The following is a 23,601-nucleotide window of genomic DNA, read 5'->3' as shown; positions in this document are numbered from 1 at the left end:
TGACGATCATTAGCATTTTTGGTATTGTCGCCGTTTGTTGTCATTTGTGGCAGTGGAAGATCAGAAGCAAAATGACGTTAAGGTGTCAAGGGTTTGGGTACAACAGACTAATCCTTATTAGGCCATATTCACACGTGATATCAAACTGTTTGTTTGTCCCACTTAAAAGCCAGCTAGTATTATCAGATACCCATTGCGACCAGCACAAAATTATCAGTCTTTGAGATGAATGAGCCACTCAGACAATCCAGAGCAGGAAATTACGCTTCAGTTGGAGACTCGGTTCGTGTATGCTGAATTCGCTTCGCTTAGCGAGGGGCAGAACCAGATTCGCAAACCTGCCAGACGCGTGTAAAAAAAACCAGTAGAAAAGCAAAAAAGATACACTTTTTGTCCACAGAGACAAAACATTCATAACCCACCAGCAAAGGGCACGGTTACTTAGTACAAGCGCGAAGCATTGTTTATCCTTGACTGGGTCCTGCGGACTTTGGTACTTTTGTCAGAGACCTACTCCGGATTCTGTTCATTACAAACAGAAGGAGCCCGGAAGCCTCCGCTTCAACTACGCCAATTCTCGGAAGACAGAAATGCTTATTTAACATTATAAAGGGTATTGGGAATTAGGGCTAAGCTAGCTGGTTTTGGCTTCTGCGCGAGGCTGCTAGTGCTAACTTCGATGCGGCCGTGCCAAAACATTCACTTTCTTTCCGATTAACCTTTTCTTCTTCATGTCAATGGGATATGCTCAATTCTTCTACGCTGTTACTGAGTATAATCATGTTCATCTAATTCGAATCGTTGTAGTAATTCTTGAAAATCCTATCACTGTGTAGAGTTAGTTGCGCTTTGAAATCTATCTAGTATTTCTTTATATCACAATCATGAAGCGAAGCCTTCAGAATATGAAAATGCAAGTCTCGATACGAGAACTTTATCTTAAATAGTTCATGCCCTTGGTAGATCTTCATATAATTGAACCAAAATTTATATCAAATGAAGCTGATAGCCTCTTTCGTGTGTCATGATTGCACCAGCCTATTCAATGTGACTCAATCACCATTATGATAACAGACAACAAGACGTAACAAGCTCGCTTTCAACAGACGCCATTGCAACCTATCAATAAACGGAAAAACAATAAAATCGGCAAGGCTCTCGATCTCGCGACCACAACGCGCTCTAATATCAAAAATATTTCCCCTCCTCTTCCCTCGAAACCCAAACACAACACAACACACAACTCTCATCCGTCACCCAAACAAACCGCAATCATGCAACTCACCAACCTCATCACCGTCTCCCTCCTCACCGGAGTAGGATCCGTAAGTTCCCCCTTCTCTCCCTTACTTCGCGCGCCACTAACCCGACATGTAAACAAAGGCGCAAATCAACTTCGCAGCCCTCGAATCCAGCCTCTCGAGCGAGTACGCCGCCATCACCGCGACCGCCACCGGCGTCTCCGCCATCGAGTCCGGCTTCGAGCACCTCGCCGCTGCCGTGATCGCCGACGCCCTGGATTCGTACTCCGCAGTCCTGCCCATCCTGACTACCGTCATCGTCACCGCTTCCACCACCGAAGTCCCCTCTATCTCAGCTCTGACTACACCCGCCGCTCTCTCAACCGGAACCGCGGCCGTTGGTCCCTCGGAGGGTATCCCCACGGAGTCATTCAGCAGCACCCCTGTTGTATCGCCCATCACCGTCCTGCCCTCCATCGAGTCCAGCGAATCCGCCGCTCCGACCTCCGCCTTGTCCTCGATTGAGTCCGTGGTCTCTTCTGCGCTTTCCTCGATCGAGTCCCAGGCTTCGTCTGTTACGTCTGAGGCTCCGTCCGTTACTTCTTCGTTGGCTTCGGTGGCTTCAAGCATTACGTCTTCGCTGGCTTCCGAGGCTTCGAGCATCACTTCTAGTTTCGCGTCCGAGGCTTCGTCAATCACTTCCTCGTTGGCGTCTGAGGCTTCGTCGTTCTTGTCTTCTGTCACTGCTTCTGCTAGCTCGGCTTCGAAGACACTTGCTTCTAGCTCTAGTACCGCCGGTGCTGCTTTACAGGTATGCTCACTCCCCTCTTTTATCCATCTACGTTAAGTGAACAAAGCTGATTTGATATTAATAGACTGGTGCTATGGGAGTCGCTGCTCTCTTTGGAGGTGTTGCTGCTCTTGCTGCTAATTTGTAGAGATGTACTGCTTTCTACTTTAGGGTAGAGGGGCTTGCGAAGGTTCGTTGAATTGAAGGGGTCGTCATGGATGAATGGACGGGGATAGATTTCGGTACTACGGACGTTAGTTCTTGAATTGAAACCGAGCTTCCTCTCACTTACTCTACTGTGCTACGTGACATGAGGGTCAATTCAGGTTGAACCTCATATTCTGAACATGAATCCATAATCACATATTTCAAGGATAAGTATGCCATCCCATTGTATCGTCAATTTTCTGATAAGTATAATACAACCACCCACTTCGCTCATTCAGTATCAGCGAGTGACTTAAAAGAAACGTTCTCGTCCTTCTCCTTTTATCCAACACTTCATGCCGACCAGGATTCAACAAAGAAAGCCAAGTCCTCCATCCCCTTTTCCCAGTCTTCAAAACTCCATCCAATCTCCCAAAGATGTTAAAAAAACACAACAAGTAAATTCGTCAAATGCCAAAGCAACGCTTGTTTAAAGTGCAACGACAAAAGACAGAAAAGAAGCAGAAAAACTCTGACTTTGGTATCTCGTATCTGATAACTGGTATTTGGTATCCTGAACATTGTAATCCGAAAAAAATCGCTTGCTTTGCATGCATGCTTGCTAATTTAGGTATCATTCATCAATCATCAAAAAGGAAAACTAAGAACGATTGTTTAATATCCTTCGTGTATCTTTGCATCAATATCGTCGATTTCCGAAAGGTTCGTATTCAGCTGCTCTGCCTTTCTCTCTGTACCAGTCATCTGGTGGGGCACCTCGGGTTTCTCTCGGGTCGATGGGTATCGAGGGCCTTGGTGGCCGTTCGTAGGGTCCATCATATCGGTCTGGCTCTCCGCCTCGGATATCTTGATATCGATCCCATTTCTCTGCATCTCGTGGACTGTTGAATTCTCCAGGGAATCTCAGATCGTCATCTGTGTCTCTGCGGTACCCACGTTCATCTCTGGATCGTCTGTGGATATCCACTGGAGGTGGAGGCGGAGGAAAGGAGCCAGTAGAGCCATAAGAACCAGGATTAAAGGATTGGGATTGGTTCGTGAAGCCCGATGAAGAGGAAGAAGCAGGATCTGGTCCATATTTGGAGGTATTGTGGATATCCAAAGGAGTAGAGTTGCTGAAGCTCTTTATTGGAGGGCTGCTAGTTCGACGAGGTCCTGACCGAGGAGGTGGCATGTATTGATTAGAAATACTCGGAGCCCTGTTATGGCGTGGTTCAGGCATATCGGCCTGCGTTCTTGTTGTGTTACGAGTGGTTGTAGAATTTGCACGGCCTAGTTGAATGGATGGGTCTCGTTGGGATGGGTTTCGCTCGGATGGACCCCGATTGCTAATACTCTCTCCATAAACCTTTCCAGCGCCTTCCTTAGCTGTATAAGGCGCACGTTCACGTTCAATTTGAACCGGTTCTTCATTATTTGAAGACTCAGACGCTGCCGGAGTACCCGAATAAGGCTTACGCTCCCGCTCAAGAGGATTGGGTATTGCAGATGTTGGAGAAGTCTTAGTTTGATGAATCTCAACAGGTCGCTTGCGTGTTTGAGATGTGGACGAGTGTCTGTTCAACGGAGGAGGGCTTGTGATGGATGGTTTCCGCCGGCTTGTCGATCCAAGATCGTTCATGAAGTTGGTTATCGCCTCATCGAGTAGCTCTCTGGATTTTGAATCCGGTCGTTCTGGCAGGAGATATCTCGATATTTGCTTGGGAAGACGCTCCGGTTTTCCATCAACCAAGTCTCCATCAGCATCGATAGGCATTGCAAGAACCACATTATTAAGACGTTTGGATTCTTCCTCTGGGTATGCCAATATGTGGATAGTCATCCATTGAGCAAAGCCCACCGGTGTAAGAGAAGGGACGATTGGTGCAGACCGAGGATCATCCTGGACCAAGTGGTGCTCACAGCCGATATCTTGATACAGACGAGATATATGTTCATGCTGTTGCGCTTTGAAGATTGCTGGAGTCTATTAGCAACTTGTGATCTCTAAGTGTCTCCTAATGGCAAATTATACTCACTGGCTAATGGATGAGGCTCCTTATCCAGAGCATGGTTTTCATAATATGTTGCCATCTTGGCGGGCGTCACTACGATGCTCTTCTTTGGCTCAAAATCGTCAATCTGGTGGTCTGTCAGCCTTCACTCCCCATGAATGGCTCTAATCTAGATACGCACTATATGATTCGCCAAGCCTCTCAAGAATTGTCCAAGTCGCGTTGTTGCATTGCCGTCTCTATCAAATAGTCTTCCCCATTTTTGGTCGATTGTGGATAATTCGGTGGTCGAGTATGTTCTGCCAGCAGTGGGACGACTGGAAAACTCGCGATCGGAGAATCGCACGCCAGATGCTTTCTCCTGTGGGCTGCGTGGGGGCGATCTTATGGGCTCGGCAGCATATGGTGCTGCATTTGTTTTGACAGGTATTGTTGGAGATGGAGGCGTATAAACCCTTCGAGCAGTTGGAGGAGGTGATGATGTAGAGCTTGATTTGTTGGATGGGTCTCGTTGCATTGGAGGGGCTCTCGTCTGATCATCGATGCTGCCTGTTTGCTTCAAGTGCTCCAGCACTGGTATCACAGCGTTAGTGGAGGACAAGGCTGTCTTTGGTAACAAGCTTCACTTACATTCTTTCTTGACCTTCTCTGTAATCGCGGCTATGAGATCTGGGGAAACTCCATCGGGCGCAGCAGGATTTGGAGCAGAAGCCATCCTATTGTTGTTTATCGGTGGTGAACGCCTTGGTGTGCTGGAAGAATCTGCGCGACGCAAGGACGGGTTGTCTCTAGGTTCTGCAGCGTAGTAGCTTGTGGAATCGTCGAAATATCCTTCTGATGCCGGCCCACCATTGCTGCGTAACGGACGGCCGTAGAAATCAGTCATGATGTTGGTGTGGGTGAGTGAGGCTGTTGCTTTAGATGTCAATACATGAGGTGATGGGTATCAATCGTTCGTAGGTTCGTAGATCGTGTAGTCGCTCTAGTCGTGATGATGGAGAGGGAGCCGATTGAGAGCGGCTCATACACGGGACGAAGATTGCAGATGCTCTTTGTTGCACATAGATTTTTGGGGGAAGTTATTGGGCGTAGAATTGGAGATTTGGATTATTGATGTCCTAGCTTGCCGAGTACATGAGAAAAACCCAGTCCCCTGTTCACAGCACCTGATTCACGCCCGACTCCTACTGCGAGCGCCCTTGATAGAAAGTGCGGTTAGTAATGGCAGCAGTTGGATCCCTCTTTCGCAAAGGCCCGTTCCTCCGCTGTTCGTGCTGCTGCTGGCTGCTCTTTTCCCCCGCTGCTGCGAACTCATGACCCATGTGGTGATGGCGATGATGTCTAGGTATCGCAGCTAATACTAACTAAGCCAGCCCCAACCAAGCAGACCATTCGCAGCCTCGCACCGTCCCTCGTCCGTGAGTGCTGGATTAATTTCTAGCACGATCCGAGGCATGGTTTGGCAGGTCTCTAGTGTCCCAAGCAATGCATCATAAACAGTCCTACAGTGCGGACAGCCTGCCTTGTTGCAGCGACGTCAGCATCACTGCAGATCGCCCAGACATGGCAGCTCGTTTCAAGTGGTGTGCCTCAGAGCCTGTCCAACCACATCTCACCTCGAGATTATCTCCAACCCTACAGTACCTATGGAATCTTCTACCTCAGCCACATGACGCAGCGCGAGGAAACCTTCCTATTTTTATTGCTCTTGACGCGATTGGTGACAGCGGGTTGACTTTGGTGCTGAGGCAAATTGGCAGGCTGACAGCCAGGAACAGGCCAAGATCCTCACACCCCGATCCACGACGTTGCGTTTATATCACTCATCACGTGGTGGACCTGAACATCACTCAGGGGGCGGTGTCAATTTTGGAAAGAAATCATCGATTGATCTACGCTAGTTGCTGTTGCTCCATTGTGTTTGTCATCTAGAAGAGCTCCGCTGCAATGCAATATGAAAATGTAAAAAGCAGAAAGAATTTGTGCAAAGAAGCCGTTGATGTTTTCCTCCTACAAATCCTGAGTGAACCATGAAGAACCACTCTAGGTCCTCTTGCCAAATCCAGTATGATAGGAAGTCCATCAAGACCGGAAATGCTCAAAGTTCTCCGTAGCATGAGCTTAGAAATTTCACCAAGGACCCAGAGGCACTCAGATTTCTGCAGAAGTTGCAACCCGCTATGACTACGAATTGAAAAGAAAGATATCGCATGCTATGCTCCCTCACCATATGAGCAGGATTGCAGGCTCTGTTGAAGTGTCGAAAGCGACCAAATGCACGCCGCGAAATGCCATTGGAAAGGGAAATCATCGAAAACTTTTGACAAAAAAAAGTAGGCAGTTGATAGACGTGGAGCTGTTCTAGTTGAGCTATAACAGTCTGAGATGCCAGCGTGAAATTCAAGAAGAAGAGTCTCGTTACCGCCCGTGATTCTCAAGAATCAACCACTTCTGCAAAGCAGGAGACTTTATGCAGAGGTGAAATCATTGGATAGACTGATCACATATCATCATCGCTATCGTAATCGTTTTGCGTTGGCTTGGGTTGATCACGGTGGTCTCGAGCATCGTATTTGGTCTGCAGATTTCTGCTACCAACAGGCTTGGCCCAGTTTGAATTGCGAGCGTTGATTACTGGAGGAGGGCGCACAGTACTGATGGTGGCAGCACTGGTAGAAGTGATTGTCGAACCTGCCTCAGAGTGAGTGTCCGAGGAGAAACGCTGTTGGACATGAAGTTGACCGGCCGCATCCCATGCGTTGTATGTGACAGGAGCGGGGCGATTGGCACCGACAGTAGGAAGCGTAGCAGAAGGACGAACAGCGGAAGCACCTGACTGACTCAGATTATCCGTAGCCCAACCTTCGTACGGATTGCTGACGGATGACAATGTCTTCATATCGGAGACTTTGCGGACAGCTGGCATGGTTACTGGGGCGTTACCAGGACTAGCGCGAAGATGAGGAGCTGCAGCTGGTGTTCGGCTAGCAGGAACATTCGGTTGATTAACAGCTCGAGTACGAACGGGTTGGTTGGTCCAGCCGTTGGTGCGCAGGGACATTTGGCTCAGAGCAGCAGTCGAGGAAGTAATGCTTGGCTCATGGGACGTCGATGAAGCTGGAGCCGAAGAACGGACAGAGGGTGGGGCCGAGGGACCAGAAGACAGTGGAGCAGATGGACGAGGAGCAGCTGTAGCGGATGACTGAACATAGGAGGCAGCAGCTGGTCGAGCAGAGAAGGAAGCAGCCGAGCGAGCTGGACGAGCCGATGAGGTAGCCGCAACTGATGGAGCGACGGATCGTGCGACCTATATACGTAAGTATGCCAGTTATAGGACTCGATAAGGTCACCCACTGGATAGTCATCATAATCACTTCCGTCTCCGGCCTCAGGGTCAGAGTAATAACTAGCATTGCTGTTGTTCGGAAATGGCTCGAAGTTTGCGTCACCATCCTCATCAGGAGCAAGATCACCTTGAGGGGGTGCTTGGGGAGTGAGGTCATGTTGGGCAGCCTATTGGAGATTGACGTTTAGCAGGATAAATTGATATGAGATTAGGTTGGTAGCTTACCTCCTTCCAGAGAACACAGGGCTGGCACCAGCCAGATCCTCCAGTCGTACGGGCAGACTTAGAGAATGACTGAAGGTCGAGGTATTCTGAGACCACGAATATTAGAAAAGATTCCTATCAACTGATCATGATACTCACTTCCGCAAGGACCCATGCACTTCAATTCATGAAGCTGACCACCAGAGCATTGGCGGCAACGAAGTTGAGCACTGGTTCGATTGACCGTATGACCAGCAGCAACCTTGTACGTATAGGTATTAATTTCTTTGTTGGAGAATTGACCAGGCTCCTTGAACAGCTTGCACAGTCGGCATTGGAAGCTGATTTTCAAGTCAGTATGAATGTGAAAAACGTCAAGACTTGGAGACCTTACCTCTTGGGCAGTTGAACTCGACGGTGCCTACAGTGGCACATGGTTAATTCTGCTTGCCATGGATCATGATATGAGTGCTTACTTCTCAGAGGTGGGTTCGTCGTACGCCATGGTGTATCTTGCTAATGAAGAAGATTGTGAGTTGTCGGATGTTGGTGAGGACTTTGAGGTTGTTAGTAAGTCAATGTTTCAGAGCAAATGACAGTGAAGATGTCCATAGGTGCAAGAGAAAGAAGAAAATGAGAATGAGCAAGGCAAGGAGGTAGCGCCAATGATAAAAGCTCCCTGAAGATGATAGTGTGAATAAGGCCTCGATCAAGCACGAAGCTGGCAAGAGCTAGCATGAAGGTCAAGATCTGGAGAGACGCTGAACGCCACTGATCATTGGATTGAACAGTATCAATGGGAATTCAGTGGCTCTGGGGACTCACCGGAAGTTCGTTGGTTCAGGCAAGTTGCCGGTAGAACGCGTTTGACTGTCTACTTGAAGGCTCGTTTGTAGAGGCTGCAAGTAAGGCTTGCGGAGGGAACTTCTGTTTGCTTTCGAAGCGGAATGACACGAGAATGGATTATTCAGTTTCAGATTCTCTGCTCGAAAGCTTCGGGAAAGGGCAGAAGAAGGTGGAAGAGAAATGTGACCAAGGGACGTTTGTGTGGTAGGTATTGAGACTTGAAGACTGAAACCTTACTCAGATGAGGAAGGCCTCAAGAAGGGTGGAAAGATTGACAGTTCAGAAGAGATAGCTGGGTGGGCTGGGATTGTGTTGTATTGACGTGAAAGGAAGAAGAGAGCTGGCGGTGAAAGTCGAAGCTTTTATGTTTAGAGACGCTCGACAGTCGCGCCTGAGGAGGCAAGTTGACAAACGAAGCGAAGTCTTTTTGGGAAAGAGCAACGAGGCTGCCAGAGCGGTGAACGCGAACCATCAAGATCTGGATCCAAATGACTTTCAAAATTCTTGCCCTACAAGTTACGTTCAATGGGATCAGTCCATCTCTTTTCAGACTGTGTATAATTAATTCTCTCCGTCAAAGTCACACACGAATTCCGACGTTTCTTTATTTACATCATGAACAGGCATCCGTTACAATCATCAACAGCACATCTGGACGCGTAGCAGAGTTGTCCGATCGTCTCGATGAACGCGCTTTTGAACAGATCGAGCGTATAGTCTCTGTCATGGAAGAGTCTGGGATTCGAGTTGTGCTTCTACTGCATCACAGGATATCTGCCTGTCCTCGGCCCAAACAAATGATCGAAGAAAGCAGAATGACAAGGACACAATCAAAACAGAACATACTTCATCCCAAGGTGAGAGATAGGCCGTGGCTTGCAGCTTGACTCCTTTTCAGTGTGTACATTGGACGCTTTTCCAACAGAACCTTCAGTCGCATTCGACAGATTTTCATGCTCATCTCTGAGCAGCCGCATACTTCACAGAGTAGCAGGCAGCCATCCTTCTGTTCATCGCTCGCAGCATTCCCTTATTCTGAATTCCCCGGTTCTGCATCGGTTCCAGAATACATCTGTGCTTTTTCGGCGATTTTAAAGAATGTTTTTATATGTGCGAGTGTACATGTACATGCAGCATTCGGTGTTATTGGAGATGCAATTGGGCGACATCAAGCGATGGATGCTCGGACATCGAGCACTCGCTGTTCGATTCCCGAGGAACGACATGCTGAAGTTTTTAGCTGCGCGAGAAATCAGTTGAGTGGGCTTCGGAGGGTTGTCCGACCCGTCCGAGTTGTGTCGCACAGCTCGTGGAAGCTCAGAACTACCTGGTGACACTATTGATTGTCTTGACGTCATGTGTCCTTGCGATATTCGTTTGGAATTGAAGATGGATGGTTGAACGCATGAACTATGTGGAGGGCCACCAAGGAGGACAATAAACCTCCGTATTCTTTACTTTTTCATTTCCTTGTAAAATGTTAACTGTTTCACGACTGCTTTCTAGAAAATGCTTCTACTACACGAACTAGTAGTGTCATTGCACGATCATATGTTGAGCTGATTGGAGATGGTAGACCAGTGTTACTCCAGCGTATTACCTTCAACTGCAGAGTAACTTCTCTAGAAGCCAGATTATGGCATTTTGCAAAACCCAAGCGAAGCAGAACTTAAGCAATGGAGTGACGCAAGACAAGCACTATAGAATCGAAGCTCCAGGAGTTCTTCGAGAGGGACTGGACACTTGCTTTGTCTTCTCGAGATACAGCGACCAACGTACTTTCCGCTTTCTATTCTGGGATTTTGACGCTGAATTTCAAGAATTAGGTGACAAGAACACATTCAGAGCAGAGATTCGTGGAATTATTAATGAGAAATTATGTCAAAAACAAGTTCAGTGCGTTCTCCGCTGAAGATTTAAAGGTCTAGAATCGACCGAGCGATGAAAATGTCAGGTTTGTCACGAAACTTGGAACCGAATCATGACCTGCGCAGCTTATGCCAACTTGACGAAATCTCCGAGAATGACACAACCGCTAAGTGTGCTTTACAGAAGTCATCGAAACTTAGATTGCCCGGATCCTTTGCGCTCCTCCTTGGCCTCTAATGCGGTCAAAGTGCACACACGGTCGCGGAACATGGACACCACTGGCATCACAACTCCAACTCCAAGTAAGAACGCTGCCGTCAAGCGACGAAAATAGCTAGAATTTGTTCCCGTGGTCCCTGTTATGTTATGCTCTACGAAGACGGTTGAAATAACCAGCGATATATGTCGATCATAGTTTTAAGATTCAATCGATCAAGTCGTTCTTGTTTTGACTTCGAAGAGCACTCCCAGCCTCCCGCCGTCTTCCCGCCCCCAAAAGACGTCCCAGAAACCCGACGCAATGGACTTTGGGGAGGGTGAAACGCACCCGTCCGATCGAGATGAACATTTGGTGCAAGGGTCGCGCGTTTCGACAGCATTGACTCATGCAAAGTTGGAAGCATCCTTGCAACCCTTTGAATGCTATCTGCCGATAAAGCATGATATCAGCCAATAACGACGGCCGAGCTGCACGATCTCAGCCACTGCGAATGTCCCGAATCTCGATCGAGCTGTCAAGGTGTATATTGGACGCAGGAGTTACAAGCAAGTCGGCATACACATCATGACTCTCCAAATTCTTTGAGGGGAGGCTCGAGCAGAGGAGACAGGCGTGACCAGCGAACCAGCCACTGCACACTTTGCAAGCTTGAAACTTGGCTCAGTTGGCTCCACGCAGCAGAAGCTTACCACGAGCCGGACCATTGACTTGGTGGGTCTGTCGACTGCGGAAGCTAGACACATGTCCCCCTAGTGGAAAGGTACCCGAACCATTCAGGAACAGCATGACATGGGAATGACGCACTAGGCCGAGACGGTGATGCGCTAGACCCAAGGAGAGTGATGAGAGAAAATCTGGAAAAGGGGGATGAAGGCGGCGCGGACGGAGCCGTTCACCTCGACCCAGCGACAGATGGGTAAACGTGATGGTCTTGGTGGATGCCAATTCGAGAACGTTTGCCCCCTTCCCTTCCACCCATTCCCATCCCATCTCCCTCAGGACCATGGCACATTGATTGTGCGGCGAGTAGTTTCAGAGGAGATCGGGGGGAAGCCTTCTGGACACGCCCGTTGAGATTGCGAATAAGAAATTATTGCTTGCCGCTTTGAGTTCCGAACCCCAACTTTCTTGGCGGCCCCAGCCAAAGCCCAATCCAGCGCAATGCACTCTGCACGATGCCGAACAACGTCGATCAAGGCCAAAGCATCATGGTAGGATGATAGCCCTAACGCCGCGCCAATTATTCCAATAATTGCATCCATAATACTTCGTACTGTACGGAATCAGACCAGCGCACCCACAGACGGGCTTGCATTGACCGAGCGAAACAGGGACGAAGGAGCCGTCTTTTATTCGAAGGAGAGCTTCATATCGAAACATCCCATTCATATCCGCATTGTGGCCTCAATCTCCAGTTTAGGGGTCTGGCTGGGACAGGGACGAGGCATGGTCGCGCGCACCCACAGCATTGATAAATCAATCCACTTTTGTTTTGAGCGGCATCGACGCTGTAATTAATTCTTCTTCACAATGCTATAATTACACGCAGCAAATCTCATTCGTGTGGCCCCCGAGAAACGCAAGGAGAGTCTTTTTCTTCGCGAGTCGGGAAAAGTTACACGCTGAGCCTGCACCCTGCCTCGCAGAAGCACACTCAGCCTTCCCGTGAATAGACAGCAGTGGCACCGGCGGAGAAACGACAGCCATCGGGTCAATCACAATGTTGGCTGGGGCTGGGTACATAAAATTACATGATTCTGGAGGCGAAGACAGTCAGTACAGTACACGCAAGACCGGTACTTTCGTACTACTGGCTGTGGCAGTTGTCGCAGTCACCCAGCAGCAATAGTAGCGCTGGAAGATCATTGTCCTCTCTCATTCCCATCGCAACCACTGCGCTGAGGCAACTCCGTAAAAAATAGCCGGGCGTACAGAAAGAAGGCAGGAATGGATGGAGAGACCAGCAAGACGAGACTAAACTCTGTCGAGATGGTAGACACGACAACCAGCGATGCAGCTTACCTCTTCCATCGCCAGTCACAGTTCTGGATCAGAGAAGCGTCTGTCGCGATGCGGCGCGATTCGACGTGAAGTGAGAGCGAGCCTGTTCAGCGTGAATGATTGCTGGCCATTATTCGGTCGTTCGCCCTGCCAAAGCTGTCAGCATACGACGCTAAAGAGCATCGTGCCTGCCCAATCCCCAAATCATCGCATCGCCGTAATAAGAAACACCACTGCCATTCACTTTACTCCCCCCTTCGCCTCCCTTCATGGCAACCGACAACTTCTGCCGCCGACTCTCATTATTTTGAATCTTTGATCCTTTCCTCTCTCTCGTTCTCTGCACGGTCACAATCATCGCGATTCACCATTCCCATCCGCGCGTAACCATTCACCGCCCGGGCATCTGGTATCTCATTCCATCCCTCCGCCGCCGCCGCCGTGTCGCCCCGTCTGGCCTTGGATCTCGCGTCGTGTCGAATGAGCTTCAACTGCTGTGCTGGCATTTCACAACAAGCAAAGCAAGCAAGCAAGCAAGCAGGCAGGCAAGCAAGTACCGGCTGTCTGTTGCGAAAGTTCCAGCCGATCCCTCCGAGGCTCATCAACTCCGTACTCCTCCCCGTGTGATTGCGACTCGACTGCCTCCAGGCTCGAACAAGAACAGCTTCACTCTCGCGTGCAACTGCAGTTAGATTGTATCTAATACACCACGGCCCCGGCCATCCAATTCGACTGCTGTGTGTGAGTGTGCCCTCTCTGGCACTCTGCCCAGCGAGCGAGAGAGCCTGAGGGTTTGAGGTGTGGGTCAGCAAGCGAAATTGGTCGTGTTAATGCCCAGGAACCCGGCGATTGAGTAGTATCTGAAAGGTCGGAAAGCTTCGAGAAGGACTGTACAGGACAGGACAACCTCGCTCACATCCACAACAACTCCCTGCTCTCCTTTCGTCCCGTGTGTTTTCTCCTCCTGTTCCCTCCTACTCCTCCGACTCCGACTCAATTATCACTCATTTCACCTTTTCTCCTAACACTACCACTACCCATCCTACAACACATCTTCTACCCACGTTCCACCACCAGGCCCCGTCCGGTCCGAGCAGCTGTGGCCAGCGGTGAAGCCTGCAGTTTCGCGGTCTACGACTTTATGCGACGCGGTTCTTCTGGCCTTCCCCTTATGCGCCTGATACCCACAGTTGCTTTTGGTCCATGGTCACTCCCCCACGCCGCCACTGCCACTCAATCACAAAAATCCGGCCCCCCTATCGACAATTACATTACTCCTCTCCTCTCCTAGAAGCACGCTAGCCAGAACCCTCACGGCGCCCATCCTACTGTGATCTGCCACGAGCCTGACCCGCACCGGCTTCTTGGGAACGGCCCTCTAGTCTCATCAGAGACGACCCTTTCAAGAACCTCGTAATCCCTTTCTCGTCATATCCTCCTTCTAATCCTTCTATTCGACCTTTCAATCGCTCAACTTGCACCAAACACATTCACTCGCTGTCCCCGATCGCTTTATCTCGCGCACCTAACTCGACCTCTTCGACCCGATCAACCAACTCGTCAGTTCCGGACCTCGACCTCGCAGCATCGACTCATGCACCGGTAACTGCAGCAAGCTCTTCTTGGAGGGCTTCTTGATAGGTAAGATAACCTCATTTCTTATCGTGGTGGTGTTGATACCATGATCCCTGGTGTTCATCGCTGATCGCGTTGCGATGTACAGCTTCAACGGTGGTCACAACATCAGACGATTAGCTGTCGATACACATCACGATACCACACATACACGACTCATACACAATCACCATGACGGTAAACTACGACCTGGCCCATCGAGGGTCGTCGACGCCTCAACCTTCGAACTGCACAGCCTTGGAAGACCGATTCGAGGTACTGAAGGACATTGGCGATGGCAGCTTTGGAAGCGTGGTTCTCGCTCGAGTGCGTGCTGCAGGTTCAAGTGTAGCACGTCGAGGCACTGTCGTAAGTAGCTTGCTTTGGACAGGTGGAATGGATTGACTGACTGGTTTAGATTGCTATCAAAACAATGAAGAAGAACTTCGAATCCTTCGCGCCATGTTTAGAACTTCGAGAGGTCGTCTTCCTCAAAACACTCCCACCTCACCAACACCTCGTTCCTGCCTTGGACATCTTCCTCGATCCTTTCAGCAAGAAACTTCACATCGCCATGGAGTATATGGATGGAAACCTTTATCAACTGATGAAGGCTCGAGACCATAAATGCTTAGACGTTGGGAGCGTCAAAAGTATCCTCTTCCAGATCATGCAAGGTTTGGAACATATTCATGCTCATCACTTTTTTCACCGAGACATCAAACCAGAGAACATTCTCGTATCGACATCAGCACAACAGGATTCCGCAAACTCATTCCGTCGCTACTCAGCAATGGTCACACCTCCATCGACTCCTCTCACTTATACTGTGAAGATTGCCGATTTTGGACTTGCCAGAGAGACACACTCTAAGCTGGCATACACTACATACGTATCAACGCGTTGGTATCGCGCTCCGGAAGTCCTTCTCCGTGCTGGTGAGTATTCATCACCCGTCGATATCTGGGCTATCGGTGCCATGGCAGTAGAGATTGCTACTTTGAAGCCACTGTTCCCGGGAGGTAACGAAGTCGACCAGGTCTGGCGAGTATGCGAGATCATGGGCAGTCCCGGCAATTGGTACAATAAGTCTGGCGCCAGAGTTGGTGGTGGAGATTGGAGAGAAGGAACTCGCCTCGCAGGCAAGCTTGGATTTTCTTTCCCCAAGATGGCACCTCATGCCATGGATACGATCCTTCAATCACCACAATGGCCAGCATCACTGAGCCACTTTGTCACGTGGTGTTTGATGTGGGATCCCAAGAGTCGACCAACATCCAGCCAAGCGTTAGCTCACGAATTCTTCGCCGATGCTGTTGACCCACTACGACCAAAGTCCTCGGCATCAAGAATGCTAGGACGTAAGCACTCAGATCTCAGCTATCGTGCCTCAAAGGACTCTCCCGAGGCTGTTGCACCCTCATCCTCCTCCAAATCATCATGGTTCAGGAAATCCTTGATCGGCCGGTCCGACAGCACGACTGGTACATCACAAACATCAGGGAAGGAAAATGTCGCTCCCTCAAGGCCGCCTCCAGTCCACGCAGCGACCGAGATTCCGGTGACTAAGACACGTCCTCAAGCTAACAAGAGAACGACATGGAACAATGGCCCTTCAAATGTGGCCCCTATGCCAATTTTGCCTACCATCAAACCTATCTCGCCTCTTTCGGACGCTGTTACAGCACAAGCAAGTAGCCGAACACCATCGTACAATGATTCTTACGCATCATCAACACAACGACAATCAAACGCGGATGATAAAGTAGCCAAGAAGATTGGTCGACAACTTTCGGTCGCTTCGACTAATAATCATTATGCCGACATACATCGACAACAGGCTGAGATGGCACTGACTGGAAACAGTGGCTTGGCTTCACCTCCAAATGGCCAGAAGGAAAGCTTCTTCTCACACCTTCGAAAACGAGCGAGAAGATTCTCAGGACGCCAGTCACAAACGCCAATTTCGCCAAAATCAATGGACATTGAAGCACAGGCTGGATGTGGTCCATGGGCCAGCAATAGATCTTCAATGGTCGTTGATGGGGCAGATATTCCAAGCCCAAACCAAAAAGTCGATACTTACGAGGCTTTGGATAAGGCGTTGAGAAACGTGCAGCAGAATCTCGAATCTCCGCAAATGGGCACTGCTCCAATTCCCCCAAATCATCTTATAAATCCAAGCAGTGTCTTGAAACGCCACCATTCGCTTCCTCAACAACAACCCCGATCCGTGGACAATCTCCGTGGAGCGGGACCTGTTTCAAGCAGAACAAGAAGGTCTCAAGTACCAGGGGCTGCTCGGCAATACGAGACACCTGATGAGGAAGATGAGCTGCTCGACGAAGTCTTGAGCAGCACGCACAAAGCCTTAAAGAAGATGGACAGGAACTCTATTCAAAACGACAACCGTCAAGCACTCCGTCAATCGAATAGCACTCTTGCTCTTTCAAATCCTTATCCTACTCCATCGCCCTCCGCAAGTGGCAACGCGGTATTGTTCGGTCAGGGAATTGCACAGGTCACGCCTTCAAAAGCCCCAACCAGCAACAAGCAATCATCAACACCGCCTTACGACTATGAGGAGAACGAGTGGGGAGCTTCTGCTGCTGCGAGCATTTTCGCAGCTTCGAGTCGCTTCTAGACGAGCCATGGGTGCTTCGTCAGACTGTAAATCATTCATATGGTGGAAAAGTACTTTTGGTTGCATCTACATTGCATGGTGTTGAGGATATTTTGGGGTCATCACCATCATCATTTTCATACTCTCCTTTGTCAACATTGGTTGTCATGTGTTCAGCCACCAGGGTTTAGCGTGTACATTTGGGCGTCATGTTCTGTTTCGAACTCTCATTTTCCATTGTTACATTTTCATACCCAAACAAGGATCCGCCTTCGACGCTGTGTTATTGTTACTTTTGTCTTCAAAATACCCCCTATAGACTGCACGAAATAAGTTTGAGAGAGAGGCGAGCGAGACTGCTTCACAGCGCGAAAAAATCCATCTCCTTTGTCATGTCTACTTCGGTCAGAGAAAACCGGGCCTCCCGGTTTGGAAATATGTTTGGGGTTCACATCCTATGTCGTACGGGGATCTTTCCTCCTGTTATATCTGTACAATTCACTGAAGATTCGGGGTATGAATCTGGCTGTATGGGCGGGTGGGGTTTGTTCCTTTTCTCTGGGGAAACGCCACACCCATTGTGGTGTGACGTATGGTTCTGGTTTTTATTTGGTTCAATCTGGACCGTGGGCTGGCGGTCGATCTCTACGGGAAATTTTTCTGCTCTGCGAGCAAAAGAGATATATTGTTATTGGACGGGGCAGGGTTCGGGCTTGCTTGGTTGTATTTAGAAGAGATGGGGGTAGGATTCAGATCGTATCAGATCAACAAATAATGGCTCTTTGGCATGACGCCTTCTTCCATTCAGCAGCGTTTACTTTCCTCCCATGTGAAATGATTATGATGAGCATATTGATTGTATTTGCTGCCGGATTCGGTAGATCGACAGATAGTAGGAAAGCATTGACCCCTCTCCTCTTTCGGTCAAATATTAACTTCCTTTTCTAATACCCCCGAGATGATCCTTGCGGCCAAAATTGCTTTTTTATGTTTCAGTAGAAGGGGGGCTGGTGAGACGTTGTGAGGCGACTATTTGTTTTGGGGATGGCGTTGTTGATTGATATTAGGAAGGGGCTAGAATGATGAGATGTCGCTGCTGCAGAAAAATACTTATTTACCTTTTTTTTTTTTTTTTGGATGTGGGATTGTTCTGGCTAGTGTTGATATTTCATCATTAATTGCTTCAATCTACCCTAAGAAATGGGCCGCAGACAGTTTTTTCTTCCAACGCTCTTTACTAATTATCAGCCATCTCAGTATCCAAGCCTAGAATATCCTCTTTCTCCTTCTCCACATACGGCACTTCGATCTAGACATCCATCTTCTCGCCCTCTTTCTTCATCTTCAGTATCTCCACCGCCTTCTCTGCAGCCATAGTTTGCAAAACACCCTTCTCAACATTCCCACTTAATCTCACAACTTTCTCACCTCCTACAAACACCGTACAAACATATCTCCTCTCTTCCTCTCCCCCTTCCTCTGATGGCACTTTCTCCACCTCCATAACATACCTAACCTCCAAAGTATCAGCCAACATCCCCAATTCCTCTTTCGGATGCAACACATGAACACCATCTTTCAGGATCCGTTCAAAGTACGGAAGGATACCCATCCTATGCACGATCTCTCTACAGGTATCGAACGAACCGGAATCGATCCATACAGCTCCAAGTAAGGACTCCACGATATCGGAATAATACTTGTGAGCCCTCAGTTGGGAGAGTAGAGCCCAGGGATAGTGTGTCCCGTTCTCAATAGCTTCTTTGATCTCAGTCCGAAGCTCGGAGTATCGAGCAGAGGTAGCAGCTTGTTCGAATCCTAGCTTAGGAGACGTGTGACGCATGAATCTCCACAGAGGCCAGGAGACCATCTTGTACTTTTCTGCGATTTTGGCCGATTTCATGTTTGTGGGGAGGACTTGCAGATCAATGATCTCGTGCTCGATGCTCCATTCCATGCAGATGAATGCTAAGAAGTCGGCATTTACGAGAGCAGTGCGTAGTAGATGCATCTGATAGTGGCTGAGAGCATGAGGCCACATCGCTGTGACGATGATGTTGTCGAGGATTGAGTCTCCTAGGAATTCGAAGCGTTCGAGTGAGCCTGAGCCACTGTTGCAAGAAGCATGGGTCATTGCCTCGACGAGAAGGGACTTTCGGTTGAAAGTGTAGCCCATGAACGTTTCAAGTGGTTGTAAAGTGGTGGGTAGTTGGATGTCCGGCGTTCTTTGATACAAGAAGGACCTTCGCTGTTCAAGCGGCTTCCATTCCAGCTCTGGCAGAAAGGTTTGCAGGCAAGCTAATGCTTTCGGGATATCACCATCAACAGTGGCTGCTCCAACAAGAGCTTCAACAACATCTGCGAGGACTTTAGTCGACATGTCTCTCATCTTGTTAGACACTGGTAGAGCCAAAAGATCTTCGATATATTTTGGTCGCCACTTGTGTCCAGTGAACGCTTTTGTAATGATGAACTTGTCAAGACCAATTTCTCGAGCGGCTCTGGACAATCTTGAGTTAGACACCAATCTGTCCTTCTTTGCAGACAAGTATCCTTCGTGCCATAGCGGATACTCGGCAATAAGTTGAATTGAGGCACATGTTTTCAAGATGGAGTCTCCAAGAAATTCCAATCGCTGGTAATTCGATTCTTCCTGGGCACTGGATGCGCTGATTGCAGTCAAGACTAGACTGATGTCTGAGATTTTCACACTCTGAAGTATTGTCCTCGACAACTCCTCTGAAATGAGCGCTACTTCGAAACGATGCATGATCGACGGAATCAATCTTCCAAATTGAACATATTTATACGGTAAATCGTCGATCGTGCATCTGTTGATCGGTAGTACGTACGAGAACTCTTTGGTTGATCTAGCGCTGGGATCAAAGGCGACTTTATGGAGAAAGTCGTTCCGTTTTGGGACCTTTCTGAGAGCTAAGTGTGGGACATCCACAGGTACTTCTTGATACTCCTTGTAGGGATATTGTACCTTACGCGAATCTGGCTTGAGGTGGAGAATCTGCTCATAGGTGTACGCTATGTTAGGGTCAAACTTGTCCCTGATCAAGGCATCATTCATTGGTGATAGACTCCCATACTCATTGACGGCATCGTGGAAACCCACAAGATTTCGAAGGTTCATGTCGTTGCGTGCAACGAAGAACATGGGCAACAGCTTGTCTTTGACGGGAAATCGAGAACCAAAACCAGCCCGAAGCAATGGAAATGTGTCACCAGGGATATTTGTCGTACCACCAGGTATTGACAAACTAGGTTTGGTTGTTATAGAAACTGGTAGTTCAGTGTCTATATCCCAATATATGAGGAATCCCGGGACTTGAGGGATGTCAATTGGCAAATAAAGGTCGACATCTAAGTCGCCAATAGTGAGGGTAGCCTGACCAAGCTTTCTGTCCACCTCTTGTTCAACAAGTATCCAGGCTTTGGCAATCTCGGCCCACGGATCAAGTTGCTCGTTGACAGACACTATGGATGCTCGATGTTCGACTGGCGAGACCATCAACTCATCGACAATAGCATCATGCCTCAAAAGAGGCAGTAAATTATCGTTGACGAGACCTGCATGATACAAAGCGACGTATGCTTCAAAAGCAGCATCTTTGATTGCGTTCTTCTCGCTCAGCCAAGCCGTTTTGCTTTCCGCTGTTCGAACAGCTTTGTTAACAGAGATCGGAAGCAGGACTGTCGCAGTGACCAAGTCTCCGGCAACGTGACTGCAAATGAACTCTGGCCTAAGATCTACATACTCATTTGCTGGTAGTGTTGCACAGAAATGGTAGAGATGTGATACTGCGTTGTCTAGGTCCAGCAATGCATTTGTGGACTCGACATGAAACGTTCTCCCATCGTTGTCCTCGCTGTCTTCCTTGACAATCAATTCTTGTAGGGTTCGCATTTCGTCTTCATATATCCTCTTCATGTCAGCCTCAAGTTGCTGCCATTGATCGAGCTTGTCGCTTTCGCTGAGTAGCAATACCAAACGAGAATCACGATGTCTAGCACGTCCTCGCCGTTGGACGAAAGACTTCAGATTGGCAGGCCTTTGGAAACACACCACCAGATTGCAGATGGGAACATCAATACCCTCCTCCAGTACACTCGTGGCAATTACGAGATTGATTTTGCCCTTCTTGAACTTTGATAAGGTGTCCTTATGTTCGTTCATGTCAATGAGCTCTCCGATGTTACGAGTCCGAAACTTGTGCATAGACGTTCCCACGATGACTCCAACTTTGAATTTGTGGCGGGTCTTGGGATGGATCGATATGAGCTTTGTGAGAACCGCGGCCACTGCTCGTTCCTAGGAAAATCAGCAATCATTCCACACAAGAAAATGCCGTAAAAACTGGGAAATAAGACAATGTTGTTCCAGAGTTTGTGAGACAATGTAAGTGGGCCAAGTCCCAAGTGTGAAGTAAACTCTCAGAGCCAAAATGATGCAACAAGGACGCGAATTCCCTCCTATCTTGAAGAAGCCGGTTTCCCCACTAACATCGACTTAGACTTTCCTAAAATCTTTGGAACAATATTATCTTATATTACAATTTTTACAGTACGATGAGATTCGCGTAGAGGGAAAGACGTGTTGGGGAAAACACCTGAGAGCCATACCTGGACGAATACAATTCCGGAGAACAGCGCGCTTGTTGACTCGAGCAAGACATCCAGCATTCTTTCCACCTTGTCTGTCGTCTGAACGTTCAGGACAGAGTCATGACTTGTATCACGGTTGACTTCGACAGACTGTAGGGCCTTCGCAAGGTATTGTTTCTCTGCCATGGAAATATCCCAGATACCCAAGGGGTTGTCTGATTGTCCTGCAAGTGAAAGAACTTTGCTTACAACTTCCGCGATGTAATAGTCTGCTGCCCAGCTTCCCAATTCTTCAAATATCTTCTGCGCTGTGGCGTTGAATGACTTCATCTGATCGGAGGACGTGGTTTTTTGATTCAACCTTACTTTGTCAAGCTTTCTTCGGCCTCGATCGCTATCATCATTCAAAAGGCTGAGATAGTATGGGTCTTCTGAAAGGCGAAGATTGTGGTAAGAATTGGAGAGAGAAGTCATCGCTCTCGTATAGACGGCAATTGACCCGTTTACTGGTAGATTTGAGTAATATACTTGAGACATTACCGGAAGCTTGACTTGAAGTCGTAACTCTGATCGATGTTTTGAAGGGGTCCTGCAAAGGGCATCTAACGTTTCCTCGATCCTAACCAATGATGATGTGCTAGATCTCATGACTGGGCTGGCTGTTAGTCCGAGTATATGTGGTATATCTAAACCTAGTGCCTTGCGCTTATGGTAGAAGTTTCTCATTAGCACAGCACCGGGGTGCTTATCAACGCAATTGTGGGCTTGAGAAGTTAGCGCTGTGGGATCATGATGGAAGAGAAGTTACCTTCATCAAAAACGATCAAAGCTAATGAAGCCATTTGGACGAAGCCATGGCTGAGGGCATCAAGTAGAATCTGATAAGTAGACACGACAACTTTGACGTTGAGGAGAACCACTTGCCAATGATTCTCTGCCCAACGATCTGCCTCGTCTGCACCGCTCAGAAATTTGATTTTTACGGCACTGATTTGGGATTGAATGTATCCGAACTGCTGAGCACACAAACTGACAGTGGGAGCTAGAAACCAGACGAGTTGATCTGAACGAATGTTCTCGAGTTCGTAGAGGATGCGCATCACAGCACTATATTATGTTTGTCAGTCAGGAACTCGGAGCAAAGCAGAGCGCGAGTCGAGGACGGAGAAGAGATCGAATTGCTCGAGTTATCTTCAGTAGGTGAGTCCGACCCGGAGTGACTGTGGCTACGACCGGCAATATCGAGGCCGGAAGTACCGTGCCAGAGACGGACATTGCGAGACTGAATATTAGAAGACAATTACGCGCAAGAAACCTATCGTCTGAATGTTGTAGATCGAATTTTTTATGTCTTGGTCTTGAATAAAATCATCATGAAGTGAGGGATGATGTAACTTGGTACTGAGCGAGAATAGACAATGCAATGCAGAAATCGGACTATACTTAGGATACTTCCAAAACACCTCAAAATACAGAAAAGCTCAAATTACTACTTATCTAACTTCAAGGGAAAATATGCATGAATTTACACTTACATATGGGTCTTTCCAGACCCCGTATCCATCTGGTGTTCTTTTGTTAGCATCATGATCGTGCAGTATCCTCAAGCATCACATAAGGTAAACAAACGCGACAGAGGGGTTACAAACAGCAACGATAATGTTTCTCTTCAAGCTCTCTTCAAACATTTCTAGCTGATAAGGTCTCGGTTTGATCTCCGGAGCTCCATCCTTCAATACTAGACTGGATAGGGAGCTTGTGTCACTGAGGAATTTATCTTCCTCCGTGAGGTCTTGCACCAGTGGGGCCGCCAAGGCTGGGATATCGTCGAGGTCTTCTTGTCGAAGGATTGTGTCTGAAACATCAGAGCTGGAGTCATCTAAGTCGTCCATCATGATCTAGAGGTGCCAAGGCGCTGAACGAAGTCCTGTCGAGTGTTTGTTGGAGAGAGGAGAAGGCTGTGAATTTGAGAAGTTGATATGAGGCACCAGCCCCTGTCGTTCCTGGCGTTTCGAGAGCTGCAGGTCGCCGAGGGAGGAGCTCATTTTCGACGAAATAATTACATATTATA

At 48.4% G+C, this 23,601-nt stretch overlaps 7 protein-coding genes across 7 annotated transcripts; 2 read left to right on the top strand and 5 right to left on the bottom strand.

The window, feature by feature from the left end:
• Positions 1-1,092: 1,092 nt before the first annotated feature.
• On the bottom strand, positions 1,093-2,214 carry LY89DRAFT_684216 (uncharacterized protein). Its single transcript, XM_018214836.1, has one exon. The coding sequence runs from the start codon at positions 1,902-1,904 to the stop codon at positions 1,362-1,364; it is 543 nt and encodes a 180-aa protein (XP_018072649.1). The 5' UTR covers positions 1,905-2,214; the 3' UTR covers positions 1,093-1,361.
• Positions 2,215-2,414: 200 nt separating this feature from the next.
• Positions 2,415-5,378, bottom strand: LY89DRAFT_45107 (uncharacterized protein). Its single transcript, XM_018207609.1, has 4 exons — positions 4,824-5,378; positions 4,375-4,766; positions 4,218-4,320; positions 2,415-4,158 (listed from the first exon to the last, which is right to left on the bottom strand). Exons 1-4 carry the CDS (start codon positions 5,077-5,079, stop codon positions 2,879-2,881), a joined length of 2,031 nt encoding a protein of 676 aa, XP_018072648.1. The 5' UTR covers positions 5,080-5,378; the 3' UTR covers positions 2,415-2,878.
• Positions 5,379-6,598: 1,220 nt separating this feature from the next.
• Positions 6,599-8,679, bottom strand: LY89DRAFT_45047 (uncharacterized protein). The gene is made up of 7 exons (XM_018207606.1): positions 8,569-8,679; positions 8,220-8,299; positions 8,138-8,164; positions 7,903-8,084; positions 7,765-7,850; positions 7,548-7,706; positions 6,599-7,500 (listed from the first exon to the last, which is right to left on the bottom strand). The coding sequence occupies exons 2-7, from the start codon at positions 8,246-8,248 to the stop codon at positions 6,694-6,696; spliced, it is 1,290 nt and encodes a 429-aa protein (XP_018072647.1). The 5' UTR covers positions 8,249-8,299; positions 8,569-8,679; the 3' UTR covers positions 6,599-6,693.
• Positions 8,680-11,646: 2,967 nt separating this feature from the next.
• LY89DRAFT_684212 (uncharacterized protein) lies at positions 11,647-12,060 on the bottom strand. Its single transcript, XM_018214835.1, has 2 exons — positions 12,010-12,060; positions 11,647-11,953 (listed from the first exon to the last, which is right to left on the bottom strand). The coding sequence occupies exon 2, from the start codon at positions 11,938-11,940 to the stop codon at positions 11,674-11,676; it is 267 nt and encodes an 88-aa protein (XP_018072646.1). The 5' UTR covers positions 11,941-11,953; positions 12,010-12,060; the 3' UTR covers positions 11,647-11,673.
• A 2,425-nt stretch (positions 12,061-14,485) lies between these two features.
• Positions 14,486-16,937, top strand: LY89DRAFT_732971 (kinase-like protein; the record flags this gene model as incomplete). The annotated part of the gene is made up of 2 exons (XM_018219747.1): positions 14,486-14,662; positions 14,712-16,937. 2 exons carry the CDS (start codon positions 14,486-14,488, stop codon positions 16,935-16,937), a joined length of 2,403 nt encoding a protein of 800 aa, XP_018072645.1.
• A 94-nt stretch (positions 16,938-17,031) lies between these two features.
• On the top strand, positions 17,032-17,744 carry LY89DRAFT_45034 (uncharacterized protein). Its single transcript, XM_018207605.1, has one exon. It carries the CDS (start codon positions 17,126-17,128, stop codon positions 17,645-17,647), a length of 522 nt encoding a protein of 173 aa, XP_018072644.1. The 5' UTR covers positions 17,032-17,125; the 3' UTR covers positions 17,648-17,744.
• A 352-nt stretch (positions 17,745-18,096) lies between these two features.
• LY89DRAFT_644351 (P-loop containing nucleoside triphosphate hydrolase protein) lies at positions 18,097-23,529 on the bottom strand. The gene is made up of 5 exons (XM_018211833.1): positions 23,180-23,529; positions 23,066-23,094; positions 22,339-22,637; positions 21,549-22,294; positions 18,097-21,237 (listed from the first exon to the last, which is right to left on the bottom strand). Exons 1-5 carry the CDS (start codon positions 23,423-23,425, stop codon positions 18,226-18,228), a joined length of 4,332 nt encoding a protein of 1,443 aa, XP_018072643.1. The 5' UTR covers positions 23,426-23,529; the 3' UTR covers positions 18,097-18,225.
• Positions 23,530-23,601: the final 72 nt, after the last annotated feature.

The sequence above is a fragment of the Mollisia scopiformis genome (genome assembly GCF_001500285.1).
Source record: "Mollisia scopiformis unplaced genomic scaffold LY89scaffold_10, whole genome shotgun sequence".
In the NCBI taxonomy this organism is placed as follows: Eukaryota; Fungi; Ascomycota; class Leotiomycetes; order Helotiales; family Mollisiaceae; genus Mollisia; species Mollisia scopiformis.
The sequence above is the reverse complement of the archived record's forward strand: the minus strand, read 5'-3'. Positions and strand labels throughout refer to the sequence as shown.

What these genes read in the sequence shown, in the direction of transcription:
- LY89DRAFT_684216 (XM_018214836.1), bottom strand. Translation starts at nt 1,904, where the DNA reads ATGCTCGAAGCCTCGGAAGCCAGCGAAGACGTAATGCTTGAAGCCACC.
- LY89DRAFT_45107 (XM_018207609.1), bottom strand. Translation starts at nt 5,079, where the DNA reads ATGACTGATTTCTACGGCCGTCCGTTACGCAGCAATGGTGGGCCGGCA. An exon ending in AGAGAAGGTCAAGAAAGAAT is followed by an intron (nt 4,767 to 4,823) that starts GTAAGTGAAGCT and finishes CTGTGATACCAG; the next exon opens with TGCTGGAGCACTTGAAGCAA. An exon ending in GGAGCCTCATCCATTAGCCA is followed by an intron (nt 4,159 to 4,217) that starts GTGAGTATAATT and finishes AATAGACTCCAG; the next exon opens with CAATCTTCAAAGCGCAACAG.
- LY89DRAFT_45047 (XM_018207606.1), bottom strand. Translation starts at nt 8,248, where the DNA reads ATGGCGTACGACGAACCCACCTCTGAGAA. An exon ending in CCTGTGTTCTCTGGAAGGAG is followed by an intron (nt 7,707 to 7,764) that starts GTAAGCTACCAA and finishes AATCTCCAATAG; the next exon opens with GCTGCCCAACATGACCTCAC. An exon ending in GTGATTATGATGACTATCCA is followed by an intron (nt 7,501 to 7,547) that starts GTGGGTGACCTT and finishes TTACGTATATAG; the next exon opens with GTCGCACGATCCGTCGCTCC.
- LY89DRAFT_684212 (XM_018214835.1), bottom strand. Translation starts at nt 11,940, where the DNA reads ATGGATGCAATTATTGGAATAATTGGCGCGGCGTTAGGGCTATCATCC.
- LY89DRAFT_45034 (XM_018207605.1), top strand. Translation starts at nt 17,126, where the DNA reads ATGTTCTGTTTCGAACTCTCATTTTCCATTGTTACATTTTCATACCCA.
- LY89DRAFT_644351 (XM_018211833.1), bottom strand. Translation starts at nt 23,425, where the DNA reads ATGATGGACGACTTAGATGACTCCAGCTCTGATGTTTCAGACACAATC. An exon ending in AGAGAAACATTATCGTTGCT is followed by an intron (nt 23,095 to 23,179) that starts GTTTGTAACCCC and finishes AAAGAACACCAG; the next exon opens with ATGGATACGGGGTCTGGAAA. An exon ending in TTTGATCGTTTTTGATGAAG is followed by an intron (nt 22,295 to 22,338) that starts GTAACTTCTCTT and finishes TAACTTCTCAAG; the next exon opens with CCCACAATTGCGTTGATAAG.